Consider the following 17,500-nt stretch of genomic DNA (forward strand, 5'->3'; position numbering starts at 1 on the left):
AGAATAAGAGATCTGAGAGAGTTTCAAAGTCCGAAACTATAACGAGTCGGCGAGCGATTTGGTCTCTGTAGTTGCCTTGTATTAAGACACGACAATGAGTCCTATATAGTTTATATAATCTTATGTTATCATGTGCACAGTATAGTTTGTTATCATTTTAGAATTGTAGCGAACATAAACAATTCATCCCGTATGGTCAGGAACAGAAATAACAGTTTTGCATACTCTTGACAACATTCTCAGATGAATGCATTTTGATTTCCATGTTGCAGTGCATTTGTTGTGGCCATTTGTTGTTTTAGATGCAACAATATAGCCTCGAATCTAATGTTGCGGTTTGGCCACCAATGTTCATCAGTCGGCTGTGCATGCACTGCACGGCATTCGACAAACATTAATGTTGTACGACGACTTTAAAAGTATCTGTATTGCTCGGATATCTGAACAGAAATAAGAAAAACCCATATAGATTTTTAAATTGTCGTATGTTCAGGACGAAACGCTCAGGTCTTGTGCGGCGACTCTGGAGAAGCCGTTTGATTCCAGATAAAGAGGGGGAAGATGGAAATGGCCAAACTAGCGAGGGGTGTCGGGACGACCTGTTCGGCAATAACCCAGAAAAGATTCCCAAAACGGAGCTCAGACCGATGACCCCTAGCGGGTCGCCTGTAGGGGACACAGGGGGAGCGTGTACCCGGAGTCCCGCTGAGAGCAGCGGCTTGGGGGTCACTTCGGACCAAGATGGGGGTGCGATGTGTGTCCAGGAGCAGGGAAGCCCCCGCTCTGTGCAGGACAGTGAATGCAGGACAGTGACGTGCTGTTTATTTAAAGACCGGGACCACTCTGAACCCAGAGGTCCAGAGACGGCCCAGGGAACCAGGGAACCGGTGTCCTGTCACTTCGTGCTGAGGAACCTCGGGCCACGGGACACCGGTTCGCCTGACGCGCAAGAGGCAGCAAAGCCTCGCTCGATATTAGAGCAAGAACTCAAAACCTCCACATATTCGCTTTTGAAAAGGCTAAAGGAGAGAACGCTGGATACCTTGTTGGAGGCCGTGGAGTCCAGAGGAGGGGTGCCGAGCGACTGTGTTATGGTGTCCCGGACAGAGCTGCGGTTGGGCGGCCATACGGCATCCCCGCAGCTCCTCGTCTGTAAACTGTACCGTTGGTCCGACCTGCAGCACACAGCCCAGCTCAAGCCGCTCTGTGAGTGTAAGAGCTTTGGGCCCCTGGACAGTCCGGCGGTCTGCTGCAACCCCTATCACTACAGCCGGCTCTGTGGGCCAGGTAAGAACACCTGCTCATGGGCGCAGGGACGAAGTGCTCAGGCACATCCCGACCCGATCCACCACACCGCATCTGTTGAATTTTCATTGGAAATCATCCCATGACATCGTTTTCCAATCTTTCGCAATTCATTCCTTCTTTTATGATCTGTCGGAATAATGAAGCCTATAGTGATTCCTTCGCTTCACTGAAACATTGTGTTCTGTTTCCATTCAACATTCAAACCTGTGATTCGCACACACACTACGCTATGTTAAATTGTCTTACCTTGCAGCATAAGTAGCTGAAAGTTGGTGAGGCCCTCACAACTTTAACGAACTGTTGGTGACTTGGTGTTATAGAAGTAGAATTAAGGTGACTTTTAGAGACTTAGGGCTACATTATCATCCAGATAAGGAGTTTGATCATTTAATATTCCATTAATTATTCAATATAAGTTTATTTAAAGTAAGAACTGTGTTATAGATTAGTTTACAAAGGCAAAGCGGCCCTTGAAGCTGAAGTTAGTGATTCATGTATAGTTATTCCTTGCATGCATGCAACACATGAGCTGTCAGAAGTTGCTTTCACTGTCAGTATTGATTACTGAAGTCATTCAAACCACAAGGTGAACAATAATCATTGTCATCTCACTTGTAGCTTGAGGGTACATTTGAGACACCATGAGAGGGATGGATGTCAGTTAGTCCTGAGGAGTCATTCAGGTATGGTGGGTTACACTATTCATAGATTATAAATCAAGTATTCTCAGACGATAATATCGTAATTTGTGTGGAACCAAATCACAGACTCACCATACACAAGACCTGAACATAATAATTACCTAGCTACTACATGATATCTGTTTTCATCAAGCCAAAGATAACTTGATTTACAGTTACGGAGCTAAACAAGTAATTGTAGTGAGAGTAGCGTACTCTGGCTTTTGCAAGAGTTTGTGGTAAGCTTTCCCTATAACATGCTTTTCCTTCTAACTGCAGGATCATTGGTTCAAGCTCTGCTCCTGTTGTTTTCCCCCTAGTCTGTAGCAGTGGGAAGATGCTCTAGTCTAGTCCTTTAGGCCTTTGTTGGAAGCATGCCCGTGTTTATTTGGGATTTTGTGCCAGGTAGACTTCTCCCGCTAAGGAGGAGAATGGTGAAACATGCTTGTATCTGTCAGTGTTACAGCCTCTGCCAAGATGTCTGAACTTTAAATGGATAGTTCACCCAAATTCCAAAATCACATATTGGTTCCTTACCCTGAAAGGAATCTATGGACATGGACATACTATACTTCAATCCACACTTTGGTTCTGTTTATCTTGGCAATTTGGTAATTTGGGTGAACTATCCCTTTAATGGCACACAAAGCAAAAGGGGTAGATTTGTGTTATTGTTATGCAGGAAGACGAGGCCTGCATCTTCCTGAAAATCAAATTCAGCATTGTAGCCTTACTAGCCTACAGTATCAGCCAACGTCATAACATGTTGGCCTGCTGAATGCTTTTTGGCAGTTAGACTTTAGTTGGCAAACCTTTGACATTCGGCCACTCGACCCCACTAACCCGAGGACCACGTGCATTATTGTGTGTAAAGATGCGAGCCTCAGTATTTCTGTCTCCCCACTGGCACAGGGGTTGGATTTTCCATAACATCCGCGTTCAGTGGAGCCAGCTGGCTGTGACATGCACTTCACAGTCACAAGTCCAACGATATCAGAATTGATTGTGCACACGTGTGGGAAATCAATGTCATATACAGAAGATGCCTACTTTCCTTGATAAGCTGAAGTAAACCTCCATTCACATCCATTGCTGTTACATTTGATTGGTTATTAGGCTCTGAAGTACTAGGAAACATGTAAATGGTTCTCTCCAGCAGGTGGATGAGAGACCATGTCGTGGGGGAGGCGGGGAGGGTCTATCCTTTATTGGGAACCAAGTTCGTAGTAGACATAGCTCACACGCACTCATGCGTGCGTCCCGATAGAGCTGGTATTTCTTTCATACTATTCAAGAAAGAGAAACTTGATCACTGGTTTTGACTTGGAACATAGTGATATACATAGGAAGAACTACCTTTTTGGTGCGGCCTTATGTAATCACATATGCAACTTTTGTATTACACATCACTTGTGGTGCAATGTCAGATAAAGATTGTAGTAGGCTAATATTTAGTGTTACTTTTCAATCTTAACATTTGTCAAATATGAGGAAAATCAACGACAAGAATATGATGTTTGATGATTTTAGGTGGTTTACCTGTCTGTTTGGCAATTGATCTTATGTACAGTATCACTATAGGGTCAGGCTGTAGCCGAAGCGAGGATGTTAATACTTTGCGAGGTACAAAAGTCAACTGAGAGGCACGGAGCTTGCACACTTTTTTATTTTTCCCCACCACAACTTCTTGTTTCTTAGGATATTTGCTTTAGCAAGACCGCAACTATTTTCGAGAATATGATTTCAAATATAATTCTGATATTCTTTATTATAATTCTTATAATTAATTAGTCTGTTTATGATGATTGTCCTTCTCATTTAAATCATTAAGACTCTGCTCTATAGGAAATGCATAATGAAGTATAATCATAGCTTGCCAACATAACTGTTCATTTCGTAACTAATCATAACTAATATGTCATCATATCTGTGACCTCATGGTCTTATAACACAGTTTGCATTATAGACTGTACAGACCTTTCTGAACCATACAGGGGGGCCATTCTGTGTGTTTCTCTCATTTATTAGATAAATCCACTATGAAATCAAATGCCCTCATAAAACAATGTGTTTTACACCTGAACTAGCAACCCAACTAACTACCAAACAACTATCTTACACTGGAAAGTAGTCTACTTAAGCTCTATTCAGCTTTCTAGCTTGTCACCCTATTCATTCATGACATAAGTTGGTTAAGTTGTAAATACTAATTTAAAATCCAACTAGGTTACACCAGAGCATAGCAGTTCTATTGCAATCATAAATCTCACAGTCTAGTCACAAACATTTACACAACCATTGTAGGCACAAAATCTCAAGCATTTGTTTCATTTAACATGTTGGTTGCAATGTTACTTGTAGTAGACAAGTCGGCTACAAGATTTAAAGTGTAAAATGCCGAAAAGCCAGCAGTGTTTAAGGTGAAAATAACTTTTACATTTTAAATGGACCAAACCCCCTTTTCCTTTTCTTTTATTTGGTCAGGCATTATGCCTTTGAAATGAGATCAGTTTCAAGTTGCGCTTTAAAAGCCCTTTTGTCCTAAGGAGGTCCCCTCATGCTATTTAGGTGAAGGAGTGGTGATAATATACAGTTTGCATACTACTGGCGCCAGACTGACTAGCTGTGTATCTGAGTGACTGAGTTCGGATCCTGGCAATTACTGCCGCCACTCTTAAAGGACCCGCTGCTATTATGCTTTTCTCCTTCCCCTCTACCCTGTAGGCGAGGTCACTGTCTGTTGAGAAAGTTTTCTCTCTCTCTGTTTTTTCCTTCTCCTCAGCTTTTCTCTCCATTTCCCCTTAGTTCTACTGAAGATCAAGTTTAGTGAACAGGAAATACAGACGTTGCAAACCAGACGTAATGTTTTAGATTGGCTTATCTGTCTTACCATCTTACTTTGTAAAAAACCTTTGTGGCAGAGTATTGTACTCAATTTAACTATGCAGTTATTGCTTTTTCATTCATACTTTTTTTGCTTTTCTAATCTAAAAGTGTATGTAGACCTAGTTGTTCAGATGTCTTTATGTATTTTGAAACATTAGTATGAACGTTGTGTATGATTTACCAGAAACGTAACTGAAATTAAAATAAATACATTAATAAGAGGGTTTGCTGTGAGAATGCAGTCAATTATTCTAATACTACCTTTATAGAGCAATTACAAGAAATGTGTTCATTTTGGTGTTGTTTGATCAGAGCTTCAATCTGGTGCCTACCGTTCTTTCCATGTGGATATACAAAGCATTATCTTAATTTATATCATAGCAAGTGACAAAAAAAGTTAAATGCTAGAAACTTTGGACTTAATTTTGAACAACATAACTTATACAATTTTGAATCATTAATCATCATTATTATGTGTAGACCAGGGATGTGGTGCATTCCTTTGACAGGCTCTTGACATGAATGTTTTGTGTTTCAGAGTCACCCCCACCCCCATACTCAAGGCTTTCCCCCAACGAAGAACACAAGCCACTGGGTAAGACAGACACAGAGAACCACACCGCACAGCACAGGTGTCTTTCCTGTATACACACTGTGTTACCACTTTGTATTGTAAAAAGCTTATTCTGTAGGCATCAGAGGAAATACAATTTGATGTTACGTTCACTTTTGAAACTTAAAAACTTAAAAACTGCCTATTGTTGTTTAAATGACACGTGTGCTTTTCCAATGACAACATTATTAGACATATTGTAACCTGGCCATGTATTGAAGCAAACTCTCTGATTGAGTCCCTGGCCTAGCCAGAGTATGGGGGTAGGGGTGGGGGGAGAAGCTGGAATAAAACAACATGAAGCATTTTAATGGTGGTAATTAGGCACAGTGACTGGGAATTTGTGCAGTAGCTTTGAGCTGAGACTTAGACCAGGCAGTGAGCAGTGTAATGTCAGCCTGCCAGACGGAGCCAGTGTGGGCTGTCTGTGGTGAAGGCTGCTGGAGCCTGGCTGCTATAGCTGGGGCTCTGGTGGGACTGTCTCCCCGGCCCTGCCACAGGGCTGAGCACGTTGGGGTTTGTGGAGAGGAGGTGCATGGGGGGAGGGGGTCTTCTCCAGGCTCAGGCCTGACAAGTGGAGTTGCTTAGGCAGCCAACACTGCAGGGTGAAAGGTTACTCTCCTTGATGGGGGGCGAACATCGGGGAAGGTGTTCCCATCATAACTTAACTTCTCCATTCAAACACAGTTTTGTTGTGTTTTAGCTTAGAGGATATTTAGAATGGCACTCATCCTATTCTAAAAATGATCCTATGTCGAATTAGATCTTCGATTAGAGAATACATTCTAGGAGTGAGTGTGTCATGAGAGTTGCCATGTTGTTCCCCAGTGAAGCACATGCCTCGGCTGAGATCCGTCCATTGTTCTAGTGATGAATGAGAGCTGAGGGAAGGATCTGTGACGGGAGATGAGAAACTCATTCCTCTTGTGTTCGTGCTCTCTCTCTCTCTCTCCTCAGATCTGTCAGACTCCACATTGTCTTACACTGAAACGGAGGCGGCCAGCTCACCAAACGTCACGCCAGGGGAATTCTCAGGTGAGTGTCTACCACGCAGGCTGTCGGTACGCAGGCTTGGAAGGCTTTCTCCATCAGGGCAGAGGTGGAAAAGTACAGGCCACTCGCTGTGTCTCATAGTGAGGTCAGAGGTTAAACTCCCAGCGCCAACCGTGCCTAGCCATTGGTCTACGGCTATACTTTCGGCATGGAGGAAAGTTTTCGAAGTTGAAAGAAGTGTCGAAACGTTTGAGCCTATGGAATAATGTCCTTTGCATTTGCTATTTTCAGACTTGCCTATTTAAGTCAGAAATTATTACTCCTAACAGAGTGTGTTCCTTGTTCAAACATATTGTGCCTTTTGCCCTTTGGTGGCCTTGTGCTGGCTGTGTGCGTGTGTTTCCCTGCGTACAACTCCCAGGCTGAATAAAAGGCGCCATGAATCACAGGTCTTATCACAGTTCTCCTCTGGCTCACCCAGGCTACACATCTCACGTATTTAGATTTAGGGATAGTAAGTCACAGATCTTCCTCCGGTTTCGTTTTTATGAGTAGCTTGGGTATTGCATCAGCCTGTTTGGCTTTGAAATGGTTAAAGCAAGCACAGGAAAAAGAATGTCCTTTTTACAGTCCCCTGCAGTCATAGTCTGTGGCCATGGAGTGTGTTTGGATAATGCGCAAACTTTGAAGGTAATTTGGTTTTTATGTTGTGCTTTACTCCTCCTCATTAAAGGCCATTAGTAGCAGTGCGAGCCGTGGAGATAAAGGTTTCATTGTGAGTGGTGCAGAGGTTCAGTGGGGCGTGCGCATTGGCCACAGAGCCGGCCTCCCCTCCTCTGTTTTTCTTTCAGAAATATTTGAGTGGGATCAAACTGTAATAAGATCCAAGCTCGCTCGGAAACACACACAAGCACATACTCACAGTGACACGCACACACACACACACGCACACACACACACACACACACACACACACACACACACACACACACACACACACACACACACACACACACACACACACACAGCTCTATCTAGCCAGGGCTGTAAGTGGGCTGTAGGGAGGGGTGGGCTTTGGGGAAGTTGCTCCTGTGAATGGGGCCACACCAAAGGAAGCGAGCAGAAACAGTCCCGTCCTCTGATTTGAAATGAAACACTCCCTTCTCATGGCATAGAGTCAACATGCCTCTCTCTCTCTCTCTCTCTCTCTCTCTCTCTCTCTCTCTCTCTCTCTCTCTCTCTCTCTCTCTCTCTCTCTCTCTAAAAAAAAAAGGAGCCACAGTGTGCATGCATAGTATCAGGTTCATGCAGAGTGGGAATCAGAGCCCTCGTTTTGGGCCGGGGGGTTGGTGGAGCAGCATTTCCTGTGCTCAGGCCTGGCCCGGGCCTCCAAGGCCTGGCCCTGCGGACACTGCCCTGGTTGACATGGCTACCTGGCTGGCAGTGAAGTATTCAGTCAGCCCAGTGCGCCCCCCCCCCGCCCCTCGTCTCCCGTACGCACGCTGTCACCACCTCAGCATGGCCCGGCGACACTCCCTGAGTCAACAAATGAGGGGCTTGTCAGAACGCGCACCACAATTCCTGGGAGACTGTGGTGAGGAGGGAGGATCTAGACATGCAGGGTTTCTATTTCCTTCCACTGCTGCTGCTGCTGCTGCTGCTCAAGTTGTCCATGTCACACTCCCGTGTTCTGTGAAGGACAGCGGTCTACGGGACTCAGCCTCGGCAGATCAGCCTCTCGATAAGACGTTTGTAGGGGGTCCAAAACGGGCGAAGCGCTCTTCTCATGAAGAGACCTGAGAGTGTATTCAGTGGTACAGCCTCTGTTCATTTGTGTCCTGACCTATTAGGTGATGTAGAATAGTAGTCACCTCAGGGGCCAGGGTACTCGCATAGAGCCCAGAGATAGAATGTCTCTCCATACAGCCTGTTCTGTTCACGAGTAATGTGCATAATGCAATTGGTCGGATTATCTTATTTAGTCCTCTGTAGCAGACCCAGAGATGACACGGCCTGTTGATCCCCCTTCTCATCTCGCCCTTCGTTCACAGCTACAGACTACAGAGAGAGAGAGAGAGAGAGAGAGAGAGAGAGAGAGAGAGAGAGAGAGAGAGAGAGAGAGAGAGAGAGAGAGAGAGAGAGAGAGAGAGAGAGAGAGAGAGAGAGAGAGAGAGAGAGAGAGAGAGAGAGAGAGAGAGAGAGAGAGAGAGAGAGAGAGAGAGAGAGAGCAGTTTAACTGTAGGTGTGTACAGTACCAGTCAAAAGTTTGGACACACTTCCCCATTCTGGGAAAGTGTGTCCAAACTTTAGACTGGTGCTGTATATGTGGTCTTCTCTCTCCACCCTCATGCAGAAACAAGTAAGGCTCTTAAAAGCAAGGCTAAGGGGCACTGGGTGGGGGGTGGGGGGTAGCCAAATATACAACCACAGTGTGCCGCCTCAGGCTACAGAAATACCCACTCTAAACATTCTCCTCTGTGGAACAATGGCAGAGGAACACATAGGAACTGGTTGGTTTGGTAGAAGCTCGCTCCACCACTTGAAAGTCAGATTTGTGCCTTTATCTGAAGGGAACAGAAGGACTCTTTCTTCCGCCTGTGAACATTTTGTGACTGCTTTAGCACAGCAACGTTTTGTACATTCTAACTGTTGGCCTAGGGTTTTTGGGTGACATTCTGGAATACTCCCTGTCCCTGTGCTTGGATATTATCGACAACATTTATTTTCACTTACTTACTAGTTTTACCTTATGACTTATACCAGTGGAGGTAGAAATCAGAGGACGGGCTCATTGTAACGCACAGAATGTAATGAGGTGGAATGGTATCAAACACCATCCTCCTCTGCATTATACAGTATGACAGTCAGAGTCAGAAAGACAACCCTAGTGGACACGGCCTCATGGCTGCTCACATCTAACCACCTGGGCCAGTGTCAGTGTTTGCGCTGGACCGTGTTGTGTTTTCGCACGTACAGTAGCCTCTGTACTGCATGTGTTGTGGGGGACTGAGCCTGCGTCTGTGTTGTGTTTCTCAGGCAGACTGCACACCTGTTTCCTCGCGGGCCTGGTACTGGCTGTGTGGACATCAGAGTCGTGCCCTTTGAAGCAGGTCTCATTACTTCCTGTATGACCGTCTGATGGGGGTGGGGGGTGTTTCCCCGCTAACACATTGACTTTATTAAGTCAATCACATTGTCTCAGGCATGAGGGACTCTTTACGTTTGTCATTCCTAGAGGACAATGACCTATTCTGAACGCACTTCTGCACTCCATGAGCGAGGCCGACCCTAGCCTGAAGTGAATGGGTCTGATGACACAGTTATACACTCTAACGTCATGACGAATAATGTGTCGAACGATGTGAGTGTTCAAAGCAGAGGGTTTGTTTATTATTAGACATGTTAGTCATACACAAGTCATAGTGGAGTTCAAGTCCATGATCATGTGGATGATGATACTGTAACTGTATATCGTAGGGAGTGAAGTCTGATACGGGCCTGTCTTTGTGGGTCCAGTTGGTGACGGTCCAGCCTGCAGTGTGGTGTCACGTCATCTGTCACGTCCTCTGCTCACAAGTGCCCACATGCCTTATTCATCAGAGGATGTGTCCTCAATCAACCCATTGGAATTTGTCAATGTAACAGTGTGTGTGTGTGTGTGTGTGTGTGTGTGTGTGTGTGTGTGTGTGTGTGTGTGTGTGTGTGTGTGCGCGCGCGTGTGTGTGTATGTGTGAGTGTGTGTGTGTGTGTGTGTGTGTGTGTGCGCGTGTGTGTGTGTGTACGTGTGTGAGTGTGTGTGTGTGTGTGCGTGTGCGTGTCCGCGTGCGTGTGTGTGTAACTGAGAGGTGACATTATAGTTGGGAATGGTGGGCCTCTGCGTATCTGTCAACCGTTATGGCTAGCATAAGGAGACAGCAGTGTCATCGGAGAACTAACTGTCAGTGCGAACCCAGTCACCTGGAGGAGTGACCCGGGGCCATGTAGAGTTATTGTCCTGTTTTATTTCCCTCTTTTCCTCTCTGTCCTCTCTGTCTCTAAAGTCGGAAAATTGGATGGAACGCGTGGAAAGATTCAAGGTTGCCAGACGTGGAGGACACAGTGTGCTGTTGCTGTTAAGTCAGTGGAGGGTGGGGGGGGGGGGGGGGGGAGAGGGCACCAGCATTTAGTCAGGGCCCACATCCAGGATTGATACTCTGCTCTCACGGTCTACCATAGGTAGAGCTACCGCAGTCTCTGTGGCGTCCCTGTGTCAGAGGAGGTCTGTCAGTGGTCCAATGTGATATTGACTGCCTTGTTCTTCCAGGCACTGTTACTGTTGTTCCAGGTAGTTACTACTGTTGCTTCAGACAGATAGGTAAAGTTGACAGATAGACTGCTGTGTCAGTGGTGGACCAGAGCATTCAAGGAAATCAGAAAGCCAGCAGAATGAGTCCTTTGCTGAGCAGTCAAATAGGCACTACTACAAACTTTTTGTCTGTGATTTCTAAAACGAAAAGTTAAATTCCTTCCTTACATTCATTATGTGCACGCACAGATGCTCTCATGCACACTCACGTGCACACACACACACACACACACACACACACACACACACACACACACACACACACACACATTTGTGTATCTAGTGTGTCAGAAAGAGCTTGCATAGGGCTTCGTCTTCCCATCCCCGCACTGTGTCAAAGACAGTGGGAATGCATGGAACAATTAGACGGTGTAATCAAGGCATGTGATGCTGCTCTTGATTAGCGCTGATTAGATTGCAGCCGTAGATGTTACGCCGCCTCAAAAGGCATGTGATTCCTCAGCCTCGCCTCGGCCTGATTAGATTGCATATCGACTGCTGAAAATAGCTTGATTGTATTTCTGATTTCTTTCGCACTGTTTGTTACCCCTCCTTTGATGTTAGGTCATGTACTTCACTTGGTAAGACTTCACATGAAGCTGCCCCCATACTGTGTGTAGTGATATGTGATTACTCTGTAGCAACATTCTAGTCACGTGTTGTCATATTAGTACTGTCATTTGTAATGACATGAGGTTGAGTGGGTTGTGTTCTAGTACACAGGTGGAATAAGGAGCAGTCCTTCTAATAACCCAAACGGAATAACTCCAGTACTGTCCAATTCCAAAATGAAATGTAAAGTCATTTGAATACAATGTTTACACAGGTCAGGGTTCCCATGGGTCCATGAAATCCTTGAAAGTTTGTAAATTTGAGAAAAAAAAATCAGTCTTAAACGTTTTTTAAAATAGACATGGGTCTTTGAAAGTGCTTGAATTCCTCCCCCCCCCCCCCCCCCCCCTCTCTCTCTCTCTCTCTCTCTCTCTCTCTCTCTCTCTCTCTCTCTCTCTCTAAAAAAACCAAACTTATTTCACAATATATTGTTTTGCTGTGCTGTGGTAGAGAAGGCAAGAGACCATCTAGTGTTCACACATTCAAGCCTCTCTTTTTAATTGTTAATTGTTTAATTGTCGGATAGTTCCTATTATATAGCCATTATATTTGAAAGTCCTTGAAAGGTGCTTGAATTTGATGTTTCAGAAGGTGTGGGAACCCTGACAGGTAAAGGTGCAACTGTATGTAAACTATGACAAACGCAATAACCTGAGACCCTGATAAAAAGTTATAGCCAGCCTTAAGCTGTGTTCTAAGTAATAGCACTGTTTTGTCCCCGCTGAGGTAAAGCGGGATGCCTAGGTGACATCATCTAGTTGACATCATTTACAACACACCCAAATGCACAGCTCATTGAATCATCTAAGGTGAACCCACACCACACAACACTCACAACACTGAAAGTATCACGCGGAATGGAACACACTGTACTTTTCTGGGGACTTTTGTCCCTGAGACATTGTGGATTGTTGCTGCTGTGTAGAGAGCTAATGTAGTGCTGTGAAACACCAAAGCCAACTGTCTGTCTAGGTTACGCCCCTTAGCTGCGCAAAACTAAGATAGCGTGGGCCTATTACCACCTGCCCCATTGGACATTCAGAGATTGAGATTTTGGAGTGTCTGCTTTTTGTGTTGCCAGAACATCTCAGCGAAGGACTATCAAGCGGACAGAACCGCAGCTACTCTGCAATATTTGATTTCATTTACAAGGGCTGTTCTGAAAGCACTAGGTCGCCGCCATCTCATTGAAGAGGCTAAGCAACCTCAGACAAGAGGTCCTCAGACACCCTCAGACACCCTCAGACACCCTCAGACAAGAGGTCCTCAGACGAGGGGACGGATGCGAGTGGCAGGGAGCATCCTCAGGTTAAGGGCAAAGTTGGAGTCAGCTCCGTAACGCAATAACACACCAAGGGGACAGAGTTGGATTTGCCTCCAAAAAGCCCGGGTTTGGTAAAAGAAGCACCCCCCAACCGGGGGGTGACTGAGTGGTTTTGCATGTGGACCTGGGCCCAGCCCCACCGCTCAGACAGGTCCACGCTGTCATCTCCCAGCGTTGGCACTTCTCTAGGGTCACGCTGGAACCAGTTTGCACAGCGAAAGGGCGACACCGCCTGTCTCTGCTACATGCTAATAGACACACACAGCCCCATGGAGTGACAAATGTATTAGTGATGGCCACATCCCCCCCCCCCCCTCCCTCCAGCCTGTCAACCCCCCCCCCCCCAGTGCGGTGCAGGCTGGGCTCAGTCTCCCCCTGCAGCCTGGCACATGGCCTCAGGTTTCCACCGCAGCCCAGAGCCTGCCCAGCGCCTGCCCGCCCACACTCCCTTAGGAGCCCCAATGCTTCAGGATACGGGATGTGGAAATAATGTGACTCGAGTACTTCCACCCTGCCTCCAGAAATCAGGTTCTGCGGATTGTTTATTTGAGGGGAAGGAGGCCTCAGACAAACATCCTGTTTTAAAAAGCTGCCTGGGTTTTGTAGAAGCGCCGGGCGGTGAATTGCCCCTTTGACAGAGCGCGGGGGGGGGGGGGGGGGGGGCTGAGGAATGTTAAAGAGAAGGCCAGCGTCGTTTGGGCCTGTGAGGGGCTCTCCTGACACGTTTGTGGTGTCCAGTCGGGGGTGGGGGGGTTAGATGTACATCCTGAAGGGGCTTGGGCTCCATACTCACCACAATCTATACTTACTGGATCCTCTCAAGTCACTGGGACTGGAACTGTCACTGCTTCCGTTTCCCCTTACACACACACACACACACACACACACACACACACACACACACACACACACACACACACACACACACACACACACATACACACACACACACACACACACACACACACATACGTAGAGTGAGAGGGCCATTGATAACAGTATAGAGTCAGTCGGTTTACTAATTGATGATTGTGTGTATGCATGCATTCTTCCATTTGTGTGTGTGTGTGTGTGTGTGTGTGTGTGTGTGTGTGTGATGATATGGCTGTCAATCTACTGCATTCTCATGCCCCCTCTTTGTGGAACAACAATGAGATGTTGTGGATATTAGATTATATATTCTTTTTTTTTCCTCTCCAGGTTGTTTTCTTAGGATTTCAAGATGTGAGGCATTCGGAGAAGCTTGGGTTGACAATAGCGTTCTAAATCTCCACAGACTGCACTGACTGTTTTGTGCAGGGGGAATGTGAGATACAAGTCCTATTTTTCACAGGGAACATTGATTCATCTGAGTCACATTGTGTTGTGAGTAGGGTGTAGAACATGTGCTACCTTCGACCTGGATAATTGTGAACATTGGTTGTTTGTATTATCCTTTATGATGTGGATTCAGAGTGGTAACTCATGTAAAAGGACGACTTTGGCAGCAGGAGTCTTAGTGGTGAGCTAGCCTGCCTGACCTCTACCGGGGGGATGAAAGCCGAGCTAATCTTATTCAGTGTGAAGAGTTTGGCCTGAAACCCTTTAAAAGTCAACAGAAACTGGGCTGTTGGGTCCGGTATTTATTTGTCCCCTCTTGGCAGCCCTGTGTGGTGCCTGGGTCGGGTGTTAACAGCTGAAGGGCTCACAGGTGAAGTTGCAGCCTGGCCTCTACAGTCTAAGATAGGGTTTATCTATAGTACAGCTCCACACACACACACACACACACACACACACACACACACACACACACACACACACACACACACACACACACACACACACACACACGTACACAATATGAGTCTGTGCTTATACTCTGCTGTTATACTGCTGTTAATTCTTATATTGCATTCTAGAAGGTTCTGTATAGCTAGTCACCCAAGTCAAGGTAGCCTTTGTTCATATTTAAGGATCCGTAATTCATTCAGAGTTGCAAAAATTAGGAGCGAAAAAAAAACCAGGACGTTTGCATAGGATATCGTTTTTTTATCCCATATCCCATATTCTCCCTTAGCAAACAGTGGGGGTGAGCTAATCCTGTAGCGCGCCGCGTTCTAGGAAGGCTGCTGTTGCCATCTCCTCTCCCTCCACACCACACCGCAAGCGCGTTGCCTGCCGCCTCCAATGGCACCATTCATTCAGCTCAGGGCACGGGGTTACAGCAACAAATAAAGAGCGCGCAATTCCATTAAAAATGTATGGAATGTCCAACTGTTAGTTTAGTGTTTTAGCGCGCCTTCTCTCAAGGCTGTGAGGGGGAACAATACTCCATTTGATCCGGGCCACTGTAAATGCGCTCGGCTTGCAGCGCCTGGGGACCGGGGGGATATAGCCCGCGGAAGAGGTGGCAGTTGTGGATGCTGTTTTTATTTTCTGACTGGTTCACTTCGCCCACAATGATAAATCCAGAGACTGGCCCGGGCCAGCTATGATTTAGGCCTGTGGTCTGATTGCTGGCTAAAATAGATTTAAGAATGTTTTTCCCTTCCTCCCTAGAGGAGCATTGACAGTTGTGCCCGAACCTATCACCATCAGTATTTTTAAAACTCGGAATAGCCGGCGCATTCTTTCAGCGTCCAGAATGCTGTGTGTGGATTAACTGTGGGGGCCCCATGTCATCCGACATCTCCACACAACCCCCTCACAGCCACATAGCCACAGCCAGAGGGCAGGGACAGGGCCAGGCTCTCAGTGTGGATGTGGATGTTCCAGGTTGGAACAGTGTTGCTGGCCTGGCTCCTTCTCTCCTAGGAGGATCCATCCCTGGTGTGACAGCCCACTGACTTGGCCAGAGGCTGACACAGCACAGCCAGGACCTTCATCTTCTCCCAAACCATCATACACACACACACACACACACACACACACACACACACACACACACACACATGATGTATCCTCTTTCCACTCCTGTCTCCATACACATTCAAGCACGCAGCTCTCAGTCTTTTGGTGTCGGTGTAAACGGCTTTGGTTTAAAATGGTTTGCTTATGTTTGATATGAAAAATGTGAGATGTCAATAGTCACTTTTGACTTCAAGATTAAGGATAAAAGGAGTATCTCAGTGACAAGTCACAATTCAGTTACAAATCTATGTTTATCTGCTTGTCCTATCTAGACTTTGTTTAAAGCCTGTTGTTCTAAGGCATTATATATGGTGTCTCTTGTGGAGTGTTTGGTGTATCTGGCTCAATGGCTGAGCTCAGTGGCTCGTCCAGGTATTGCACAGACACACTCTGTTGTTTTCTCTTATTATGTAAGATGTTATTAATATTAATGTTCGTATTATGTAAGAATTGTTCTTGTGGCCTGTGGAAACACACAGAATAAACTGCATCTTGTAGTGAATAAGTTGGGGGTCATCAGGGTCATGACATCCTGTCACTCTGTTCACCTGCTCAGTCAGTGAGTCAGTCTGTCAGTCAGTACACACTCACTCACTCAATGTCAACTTTGTTTGTTGACATTGGAATTTTGTATGCTGAAAATATATTTTGGACCATTCGAAATGTTTTTGGCGCAATGCCAAGGTGTTTGAGGAGGGTATTGTTGCTTTCTTAAAGCAACCAGAAAATCGGGATATACTGTACTATCTAGTGTCCCTCTGTAGATTTATTCAAGAGCAAGAATGAGGAATTTGTCATGTAACTTACTAGTTTCTTTCTGTGGTAGTAGGGATGTACAAATCTCAAATCCTAAGTGAAAATAATATTAGATTGTGCTCTACAGGCCAGATGATATCCACTTCTGTTGTGTGTGTTTAGTGATCCTGTATTTGTGTGCGTTCTCAGATCCTGTGCACCCCAGTATGTGCAGTCAGCCTGTCGCATTTGAGGGTCGGGTTTAGATTAGCGGACTGGCTGTAGCTTCCCCCTCTTCCCCTCTCACTGACTGCCAGTTCATAATTTACTTAATGAAATCCTGCCATTCCCTTTAGCTTCAAGATTCTTTGCAGATGTTGACAGGGAAGGACTTCATGAATTATTGGAAATGTTCACTCTTGCGTCTTTCTTCGTCTTGTGAAACCGAGTTGTCAGAATAGAGTGGGGAGTTGGGAGTGGGCGGGGGGTGGGGGAGTTGTCTTTGTTTGGGGAGCTAGTGTCTGGGTGCTGGTGGTAGAGGAGTGTGGGTTACAGCGCAGCAAGTGTTGTGATTGAAACAGAACTCTCATGCCACATTATCCTGACAGAACACATTCTCCTCACGGTCTCTGATCCACTGGGCCGATCAATAGGAAGGCATTGTTGGAGCGGAGACCATGTCCATCATAGCTGCTCCAGCTTTGAGGCCAATGGTAACCAAATACCTGGCTTTCACCTTAAATTAGTGAGACTAATATAACTCTTAATAATAGAGTTCCTTGTTATTGTTCACTGGAAACCATGCCTTCAACCTTACACCAGAAAGTACCACAATTGGTTTCCTACTTATAATGAAGGGTTTGAACCCTCTAAGAGACAGAAGAGTATAAGTATATGGACATAATAATGAGATAATAATGAATGAATTTAAATGAATATCAGTGAGTACTAATCTTTGTCACACAGTCTCGATACTCGATGGAGAAACATTCAGTTTTGATTGTTTCGATTGTTTAGAACGTTTAAGACCGTAAGCCTCAGCATCAGGATCTTATTCAAGCAAAAATAAATCTCAGGCCACAAAAATAATGTTTGAATTGATATGAAGTGTGTGG

General features: G+C 45.7%; 1 protein-coding gene across 1 annotated transcript in view; it reads left to right on the top strand.

The window, feature by feature from the left end:
• Positions 1-470: 470 nt before the first annotated feature.
• The window catches only part of smad6b (SMAD family member 6b), a 25,076-nt gene continuing 8,046 nt past the window's right edge, over positions 471-17,500 (top strand). Inside the window, exons 1-3 of the mRNA XM_080539911.1 lie at positions 471-1,287; positions 5,413-5,469; positions 6,445-6,522. Coding sequence (XP_080396037.1) covers positions 486-1,287; positions 5,413-5,469; positions 6,445-6,522 — 937 coding nt within the window. The 5' untranslated portion in view covers positions 471-485. The remainder of the gene's footprint in view (positions 1,288-5,412; positions 5,470-6,444; positions 6,523-17,500) is intronic.

This window comes from Nansenia antarctica (assembly GCF_963989245.1).
Source record: "Nansenia antarctica genome assembly, chromosome: 9".
Lineage (NCBI taxonomy): Eukaryota > Metazoa > Chordata > Actinopteri > Argentiniformes > Microstomatidae > Nansenia > Nansenia antarctica.